The sequence below is a fragment of the Scleropages formosus genome, chromosome 3, assembly GCF_900964775.1.
Source record: "Scleropages formosus chromosome 3, fSclFor1.1, whole genome shotgun sequence".
In the NCBI taxonomy this organism is placed as follows: Eukaryota; Metazoa; Chordata; class Actinopteri; order Osteoglossiformes; family Osteoglossidae; genus Scleropages; species Scleropages formosus.
The window spans coordinates 34190172-34200177 of record NC_041808.1 but is presented as its reverse complement, the minus strand read 5'-3'; the positions used below and the strand labels follow the sequence as shown (position 1 = coordinate 34200177).

The 10006-nt window shown below is 41.8% G+C and overlaps 1 protein-coding gene across 1 annotated transcript; it reads right to left on the bottom strand.

Annotated features, from left to right (window-relative positions):
* Positions 1 to 672: 672 nt before the first annotated feature.
* Positions 673 to 7745, bottom strand: syngr2a (synaptogyrin 2a). The gene is made up of 4 exons (XM_018732674.2): positions 7487 to 7745; positions 3526 to 3760; positions 3084 to 3220; positions 673 to 2723 (listed from the first exon to the last, which is right to left on the bottom strand). Exons 1-4 carry the CDS (start codon positions 7583 to 7585, stop codon positions 2523 to 2525), a joined length of 672 nt encoding a protein of 223 aa, XP_018588190.1. The 5' UTR covers positions 7586 to 7745; the 3' UTR covers positions 673 to 2522.
* Between the last annotated feature and the right edge of the window lie 2261 nt (positions 7746 to 10006).

Below are 10006 nucleotides of genomic sequence, written 5' to 3'. Positions count from 1 at the left end.
CAACCTCGCTTCAAACTTGAACACGTCCTTCAACCATGCCCCCTTGAATGCTCTTGACCTTGACTACTCCCTAGGTTATAACCCCTGGAATACAGATTTGACCCCTGCTTTCATTTATTCCCAAGATTTCACCTCTAACCCTGTTTTCATTCTTTAACTTGCTTGTGTCTTCACCTCCTCGTGTTATTGTTCATCTGTCATTTTTAAAGAAAACAGATTTCTGCTTAGGTGCAAACCATAAACTATCAGTCAAAGTTTAGCTTGGCAATATGGCCAACACTCAAGGAGATATAGGAAGGTCTTCTGTGCATAACAAATTTAATGCAAGTTTATTAAACTTTCACCAAAACTATATAATATAGACTACATATATAATATCTTAATAAAATAAATATTAAATAAATTTCTTCGCTTAGATTTTTAGTTATGCTTAAAACGGTTTCACATCCTTCGGAATTTTTCATATTTTTAGCTTATGTCATGAAATTTAAATTTTTTATTAATTTATTCTTCGTTGAAAAACCACAAAGAACAGAAAAGCCAAAGCAAACAATTGCATTTTGTCTTCACTTCTGATTTATTGAATGGAGTGAATTTGCATTTTTTTTTTAAAACACTTGGTTAAAAGAAACCAGTACAGAAGTATCACTTCTTTCTTTTGTGTTAAAATTTTACTGAAAACTGTCACTGAAAGATTGTATAGATTTACAAATGCAGATTCATAGCTCAGTAAGTATGTAGGTTTCATTTACCATGGAAATTTGAACAAGCAGTTGATTACACACATGGAAGACTGTTAAAAGCAGCTTTAAGAAATCTGCCTTTAACTTGCTGTGATCATCTTATTTCCTAGACTTTGGCATAAAATCATTATTAGCGGTTACATCATTTGAAAAAGAGTTGAGCAGCAGACCAAGACAAAGAATAATGGACCTCTTCCAATATTATCCTTCAGAAACACTGGGTGTGGTCCTCAGCATGAGTCTCCTGCCAAAACTACAAGTCATAGAAACAAGTAACTTTTAACAGTAGAAGTGGAACTGAATACCCAAACATCTAAGGGTGCAAAAAGACGGGGTTGCAGTCAGGATCAAATGTAAAAATGTTGATTGTCAGAGTTTTTTTTCTGCTTGATGTCCCAGAGGTGATGTTTTTGCAATTTGCATACCGAATGAAGAACTCTTGTACGGAAATCTTTCAGTGCGGTGCAGCATATGTTTCTGGGCCCCTGTAAACATTTAATTAACAGCTACAAACTTACAGTATATTGAAGATGGTACTGATAATATGTGAGTAACATCTAAGACCTATGGCCGAAGAAGTTATGTTCACGCAAGAATGTATGAATGACCTTGTTCCGTCAAATGTGTGGAATATGTTGGTTACAGCAGAATAAAAAGAGCATTTAAAGAGACATCCATGGATACATACATTCAAACACACCCAACAAACATGTAAATTAGACTGTAAAAGAATGAACTGCGAGCGTGATCTAACCTGTGGACTTCTACTGTTTAGTTGTATTTACAGCTTGATATAAACAACAAAAAAATTTAAGGCACATTTTATCCAGTGCACATCATTTGTGAAGATTCCCAAGGCAAAAGGCCACGATATACTCAACGCAGGGATTATTGGCTTCTTCTGGAGCCTACATTACAGCAGTGTGATGTGACCAGTGCTGCAATAATGTAAGTCTATTGCATTGATTGGGATATATTAATTCTGTTATTGCAACACCATTGGAATATTCAATTAAAGCAACACTCCTATAAAACTGTACGCCTTAGTAAAATATTAAATTGGGCCGAAGTATCACTATACAAAGTTAGTGCCAGGTCCGGTTATACAGATGAGCAAATATAGGACCCTTCTTAATGAAACCATGTGGTCTTTTTTCTTCCAGAATTACAATGAAAAACATAAAATACTGATGAATGCCATTAAAAATAATGCACAGCCATATTTAAACCTTAAAACATTTTAATGTAATTGTCACAATACTTAAGTTTTCATTGGTCCAGATATTACAGAACCTAATGAATTGCAGTTAACTCTGGAAAGCTGTTTAATTTCAGGAAGAAACTGAAAATCACTTACTCTGGCAACCCTGTAAGCCTGTGTTTATGCTTGGATTGCACCCCTCAGGATATGGTCTAAAAAATTGTTTAGCCTGCTAAATTGGCTGTTGCTTTACTGACAGTATGGCTGGACCTGGTGAGTGGACATGCAGCAGAAAAAAAAAGTGGCAAGTCTAGTTATGGCAGCACCCATCCCAACCAAACGTGGATTTTTGCTGTATGTATGTAAGGATGCAACAGCAAATAAATACACTTTTAACAAAACAAAACAAAACACACACACACACACACACACACACACACACACAAACCCATTGGAGTGAGGGGACTCATGCTGGTTGTTAAAACTTAATTGGCTGCTTTAAAAAAATAACTCCATGAGCCCACCTAACCCCAAGGCCACACCCATGACCCTCATGTGCTCCAAACTGAACACCTTCATTAGTAGGCTGGAGGCTGGTAGCCTCCATCTCCCTGCTGCTCTGTGTTGGAAGAGAAGGGGGACTGCTGGTAGCCTTGTGGGACAGTGGTGGCGTATGGAGGGTAGGGGGTGGTGTGGTCATTTGCTGGATCTGTGTAGTTCTGACTAAATTCAGTCACTCCTTCACGGTATCTTCGCACAGCAAAAAAGACCAGCAGCCCCTGTTAATGAACAGAGGTCATAAAATTAAGGTCAACTCTTCCCTTTTGTTTTAGTATTATCACACTGTCATAAACATTTTTTTATGTATTAGAATTCAGTCACACTGGATTTTGTTTTCTTTATCTCCATCTTCTTTTTAACCCCTTTTTCCCTTCCTGCATCATGTTGCCATTAGATCTGCTGTATTAACAGAGGCATAACGTGAGTGTTGCTCGGTATTTTGCGTTAACAATGTGCTCTGTGACCATTTTCAAAACCGCTGGAAACGATCACAGGAGAAATCTCATTTGCATGGTTGGCGAATTCAAATATGCAGACACACACATCGGAAAGGGTGCGGAAAGAACAAAGTGCCTTACCCAAGTGATTATGGAGAAGAAAGAGAAGGCCACCACAGCCCGTGCAGCATCCACAATGACGTTATCAGTTTTGTTGGTGTGTGACCACTGGTTGGCCAAGTAGCAGAAACAGATGAACCACAGGAATGTCCACAGGCCTTGGGAAAGCAGGGACAATGAGGAAAGTAAGAACATGGACGAGATGTGACATTTATGTTGGGGAAGCACGTAGTATAGCGGTTAAAAGCATACACTTTTAACCTGGTGGTCACAAGATCAAATCCCTGACATATCCTTCCTTGCTTTGGTTAAATATGTAAAGTAATAAATGAAGTTCTAAGTCCCTTACAGCTAGAAGTGCACATTCCTATGGGAGACCCCAAGGCATTCAGTTTTCTCCACTGTATGTCATCCAGGGGGTTCATTGTCTGCAAAGGCCATGTCTCAATGATAAGCCCCATACCTGAGAAGCCCAGATCGGCAGTGACTATGTATTTCCTTTCCTTGGCATTGCTGATCTGGGGGAAGTAGGCGTCCAGCACCAGGAAGAAAACGCAGGACAGGAAGGCCACCACTCCAACAAACACTGCATAGCTACAGGCACCGTCGTTCTCGTTAAACATGCACTTGGCATTTTCAGCACTTGTGTTGATGTAGCCTTCTCCTGTGATGGTCGCAAAAACCACAATGGCAAACACCTGAAATGGAACGACAGCTGTAAACACCTTTTACTGTCCTCTCATAACATTCTAAATAAGGAGATACAAAGCAAATACACATTATCTGACAAAATTGTGAAATAAATGGATATTTCATAAATAAATGAGCCAGCACACCTACAGAAGCAATATTCCTGTAGCCCATTTTCAAACTGAATACTACAATAAAAAAAAAAAATCATTCAAGTGCACTTCATTTTCATATGCATACATTATTTTCATGATAAATTAATGAGATGATAGCTGATATATGGGGGTGTGGTGGCGCACCAGGTTTGGCCCAGGCCTGCTGTCTGGTGGGTCTGGGGTTTGAGTCCTGCTTAAGGTACCCTGCGACGGACTGGCATCCCATCCTGGGTGTGTCCCCTCCTCCTCCAGCCTTGTGCCCTGTGTTGCTGGGTTAGGCTCTGGCTTGCCACGACCCCGCTCGGGACAAGCGGTTTCAGACAACGTGTGTGTGATGATAGCTGATATAGGCTGGCTGGAAAAAACATTCATGCATCCAATTTCAATAGCTCCTCATCCTGAGCAGGTTCATGATGAACTGGAGCCTATTCTGGAAACGCTGGGTGCAAGGCTGAGGGGGGTACACCCTAGACTGGATGCCAGTCCATCACTGGGTAGTCATACACCCATTCACACTACAGGCAATTTAGAGTCACCAATTCGGCCTAAACTGTATGTCTTTGGCCTGTGGGAGGAAACCAGAGCACCTGAAGAAAACCCACGCAGACATGGGTAGAACATGCAAACTTCACCCGTGCCGAGCAGCAATCAAACACACATTCTCTCGCACTACACAGGTGCTGTGAGGCAGCACTGCTACTTGCTACACCATCATGCCACCCCAAAACACAAAAGAAATATCATTTATTTATTGCGTACTTCCCAAACAGCAGTTCTGGATAGCTGACACTTTTTATCTTCACTAAATTCAGACAGTTTCTGTTGTTGTTGTTTCTGTGTAGCCATTACCGCAATACTAAGTTTGAAAAAGTAAAAAGAAACAGTTGATAACAGCGTCATTTACCCAAGAAAATTTCCCAACAGCATCTGTTCCTGTTTCCATTGTTTTAAATTTTGTGATCATGACACTTAGGGGAATAGCGATGTGCACAACTTTAAACCACGGCTAACCTCAACAAAACCATAGCATTTATCGAAAACCACTAATTTGGATGACAAGCCCTATGAAGTGTAATTAAATTAATCTTAAAATGTCCCAAAATGTTACTGCACGGGTATTTTAACTCATCCAACGTATATTTCTTCGCAAAAAATCTGCCAGTATTACTGCTGGTTTTAATAACCAAAAATCATGATGAGGCTTGATTCAGATTGGAGGCAATGGACAGTTTGTCCTATAGCACTATGTATGTGTACAAGCCCTGTGTTCATAATACAAACTATAAAATAAAATAAATTAAGATGCAGAGGGAAGAACGATCAATGTCCACTTCTTGAGAAATTTAGAAATTGGTGCCACCTAGTTAATGACGCTGAACCACATATTAACACTGGAGTAAAACGGAAGAATGCTCAACGTCTATGTATTTCAAAGGTGGTGTAACTATAGCTCAAGATGAAAAAACAAACAATCAGGGTCCACAGGGTAAGAACAAAGTGATCAGTGTTTCCAGTATGGCACGTGGTCTTGAGTAAAGTTGTTTTGTTGCGATCAGTCGATTAATTTCAGCTTCCAAAGAGTTTGTGTGAAAATTATAGTAAAGATGGAGAATTCTGATGGACAAACAAGTTTGAAGAAAGCTAAAGACATCAACACCATGGACGAAGAGGATTAAGTTGTAAGACAGTCAGACACAAATTTCTAGAGCTTTGCCATAGAATTTTTACATGAACGTGACTCATCGAGCCTTAAAAAATTAACACTTATTTTTCTTGGAATCGGTGTTCATAGACTGGATTGTTCTTCCTTCTGCATCTTCAAATGTCAACGTCAACCCAGGATCACACACTTCTTGCACGCTGCTGCACAAGAGTCCACCGGCAGCAAACACCACTCATCACATGGCGGGTGACAACTCCAGGTCCACCAAATCTTCGTTCTCACTGAAAACACAGCACTTTACATGTCTCTGCCCTGAAATTTATAACCAAGGGTGGCAATGAGGAGAGGAACCCGTAGAGAAAAAGGAGACCAAAAGTGACCCGAGTCTGAAAGTCCTGCTCATAAATGCAGAACTGCCCCTCACTGATGCATGAACAAGTCATGGTTTGTGAGGTGCTTCTGCCTTGTGAGAACAAGGCCAGACACAGAGGGGAATTTGCGACAAAGGAAAACAGATCCTCTTTTTTAGTTTCACTTTGCCCGCCGGGTGGAGAAGAGGTGGGCTGAAGGACTGGGGGCGGAGTTTTAATTTGTCAGAAAGACAGGCACACACATTTCTTTTTGTGTGAGCACTGGCCACCTGGAGTTTTGGGGTATTTCCAAAAAAGGGCTGAAAGCCACATTTTCAGTACCCGTCCAGAAAACACCCGACGACTCATTTTGGGGGGACATCTATCTAACAGTTAATTAAACGTACTATTACAATAATCTGAGAACACCTCACTTGTTGCTAACTAAACTTTGTCGCTGGGTGTATCCACCTCCTCCGCAGCATCCAGAAGTGACAACCGGTCCTTTGTATGAGATAATAAATGTCTTTTCAGTAGAAACCATTCCACGTATCCAGCAAAATCCATACTGAGCAAAGCACAATGTTCAGCAAGACTCTTACAATAACAATCAATCACACATATGCCAAGAGCCAAGTATAAATATTTGAAGGGAGGAGTGCACTAGGGTAAAGTTTCAAACGTTACAGAACCTGAGGCACAGTTTTGTGACTGTTCTAGAAGTAAGGGATCATCTGGGCAAGAGCGATTTCGGCAAAAAAGGGTTTTCTGATAGCACACTCAGGATGAGTTATATCATATCTGGAATATATTGCATTTATTATTATTTTTTTTTTTTTTGTTTGTTTGTTTTATATTTCCAACATGAATGCTTTGGACATTTAAGGTAAATGAATGATACCAAAAAAAAAAAAAAAAAAAAAACACGTCATATCCATACACACACACACACACACACACACAAGCATATATAAAATACACACCGACCGGTTTTTCCCTGCTGGGTTATCTCTTTTTATTTAAATAGTAACCAGTTCTGTTGTGCGTGACAGGATGTGCTGCCTGTGTGGTTAAAGAAATGAAACAGGGCTGCCCGAACGAACCCACTACTCATGATTTCTCACCGCTGGCAGCCGGATTCAAACACAAAGTTTAGCGCGGTAACCCAAGTTCTCTTGACTTATTTTTACCTGGCTGGAGGTGCTGTAACAACACGCTGCTTGCAGTAACTGAATGAAAGTGCTATATAATATATGTATATGTATGAGAGCAGAGCAGGTAGCTCGGTTTGCTGGCAGAGAGAGGGGGGCACCGCCAAAATGCGGCATTTCGTTTTTTTGTGCAGCGCAACAGGCTACGCGTACTTGCGCGGCTGTTCCCTTTTCCAGCCGTATGGTAAACAAAAAATAAGTTAAGGTGTCTTTGTTGTGGCGAGCTACCGGCGTATCTTTGGCGCTTTCTCCTGAAAACGGACACCGGCGTTTTCGCAAGGTAAAGCTCAAAGAAAGGTTACGTGGAAAACGCGGCGCGGTGCTTTGAGTTTGCTCGGGGCCGCGCGTTACTCACCCAGCTGAGGACGCGCACGATCGTTTGCGGCTGTTTGAGGAACGCGACGCAGTCGAAGGAGCCCCCCGCCAGCGAAGCCCCGTACGCGCCCGACTCCATTGCCCAAGAGCTCGCGAGTCTTGATCACGCAGAGAAGAGAAGTGTTATTTCAGCTCAGCTTTTTGTCTCGTTACACCTCGCAGCAGATTGCTTTCGCTGCCGTTTCCTGAAAGTGAAAGATCCGCCCAGTACGGAAACATACGTTGCACGTCAGTCCAGCGTACAGCCAGGCTGCCAGGCGGTCGGAGAAGTACGGCGTAGTAAGTAGTAACACAGTCACAGTGCGGTGCAGTACGGAGTAACGTGTAACGCTGTGTAACACTGTGTAGTATAGCGCAGTACCGCACAGTGCAGCACCGAGTAATAGTCGGAGTCTAGTACAGGGCAGTACCGTGCAGTACAGAGTAACAGTCTAGTACAGTGTTGTTGTGCAGTGCAGTACCATATGATATAGTGCAGTGCAGTAGAGTAGCAGTGTAGTACAGTGCAGTAGAGAGTAACAGTGTAACACAGTGGAGTATGGTGCAGTACAGAGTATGTATAGTACAGTGTAGTACCATGCAAGACTGTAGTACTGTGCAGTACAGAGTAACAGTGTAAAACAGTGTATGTAGTACGGCACATTACCGTGCAGTACAGTACAGAGTAACAGTGTAACACAGTGCAGTATAGAGTAACAGTCTAGTTCAGTGCAGTACATGCAGTACAGGGCAGTACAGAGTAACAGTGTAGTGTAGTGCAGTGCAGAGTAACGGTATAGATAGTACAGCTTAGTACCATACAGTACAGGGCAGAGTAACACTCTAGTACAGTGTAGTACCATGCAGTGCAGTACAGAGTAATCGTGTAACACAGTGTAGTATAGCGCAATACCGCACAGTGCAGCACAGAGTAACAGTCTAGTACAGTGTAGTATACACAGTACAGTGCAGTAAAGAGTTACAGTGTAGTATAGTGGAGTACCATGGAGTACAGAGTAACAGCCTAGTATAGTGTAGTACTATACAGTGCAGCACAGTAGAGTAGCAGTATAGTACAGTGTAGTACAGTACGGTGCAGCACAGAGTAACAGTGTAACACAGTGTAGTATAGCGCAATACCGCACAGTGCAGTACAGAGTAGCATGGCGCAGTACCATGCAGTACAGTACAAAGTAACAGTCTAGTACAGCATAGTATCATGCAGTGTAGTACAGAGTAATAGTCTAGTACAGTGCAGTGCAGCACAGAACAATAATCTAGTACAGTGTAGTAGTATGCAGTGCAGAGTAACAGTGTAGTGCTGTGCAATACAGTGCAGTACAGAGTAACAGTCTAATACAGTGTAGTATAGAGCTGTACCACACAGTGCAGTACAGAGTAAGTCTAGTACACTGTGGTACAATACAGTACACTGCAGTACCATGCAGTGCAGTTCAAAGTAAAGTCTAGTGCAGTACAGTACAAAGTAACAGTGTAGTACAACACAGTGCAGAGTAACAGTGTAACACAGTCTAGTACAGCGAAGTGCAGTAGAGAGTAATGCAGTGTATTACAACCCCGATTCCAAAAAAAGTAAGACAGGAGACAGTAAGGAAAATGCTAATAAAAACAAAAAGAAAATGATTTGTAAATTGACTTGTATTCAGACAAGAACTGTATAAAGACCATGTTTTACCTAAGCAACTGCATTGTTTTTTGAAGACATACGTTTATTAAATTGGTGTCTGCGACACGTTCTAAAAAAGTTGGGGCAGGGGTAGTTTAGGATACTGCTGTTTTTATGCAAGCGGTGTGGAGAAGTTTGCGCTGGACACAAGAGGGCGTAGTAGTCTAGGATCTTCTAGGGTAACATTCATTACCCTGAAATGTTACTGTAAAATCCCCTGCTCAATAAATGGGTCAATTATAGAATGCTTATCTGGTGTTCTAAGCTAGTTTGGATCATAAGAGTTCCTGAAATAAATGCTAATAATAATAATAATAGAGTCTAGGAATAATGAGAGTCAGTGACACCAGGTCACATGCAATAAAACTGAAGGACAGGACAATACTTTATTAATCCCTGCAGGGGAATTCACACAGAGCAGCTCAATGTGGCACATAACAACAAAGTGCAGTTATAGTGCCATCAAAGACAATAAATAACAAAATAAATAATAAAATGGCAAATCAACATTGAAAAGTTCCAGAAACACTAGAACTAAAGTGAGAAAGACTAAAGCAGTGCACTGACCCTCAGCACAATCACACCAATAAGAGCCTGATTCGCAAACTGCAGGGGGTCCAGGTGGTCTCACAAGAGGTTTGATGTGATCCAGCACCAGCCGCTCAAGGGTTTTTATGATATGCCATGTGAGAGTCCCTGAAATGGGCGGTGTGGTGGCGCAGTGGGTTGGACCGGGTCCTGCTCTCTGGTGGGTCTGAGGTTCGAGTCCCGCTTGGGGTGCCTTGCGACGGACTAGCGTCCCGTCCTGGGTGTGTCCCCTCTCCCTCCGGCCTT

What these genes read in the sequence shown, in the direction of transcription:
- syngr2a (XM_018732674.2), bottom strand. Translation starts at nt 7,585, where the DNA reads ATGGAGTCGGGCGCGTACGGGGCTTCGCTGGCGGGGGGCTCCTTCGAC. An exon ending in TCGTGCGCGTCCTCAGCTGG is followed by an intron (nt 3,761 to 7,486) that starts GTGAGTAACGCG and finishes GTTCCATTTCAG; the next exon opens with GTGTTTGCCATTGTGGTTTT. An exon ending in TCTTCTCCATAATCACTTGG is followed by an intron (nt 2,724 to 3,083) that starts GTAAGGCACTTT and finishes GTTCATTAACAG; the next exon opens with GGGCTGCTGGTCTTTTTTGC.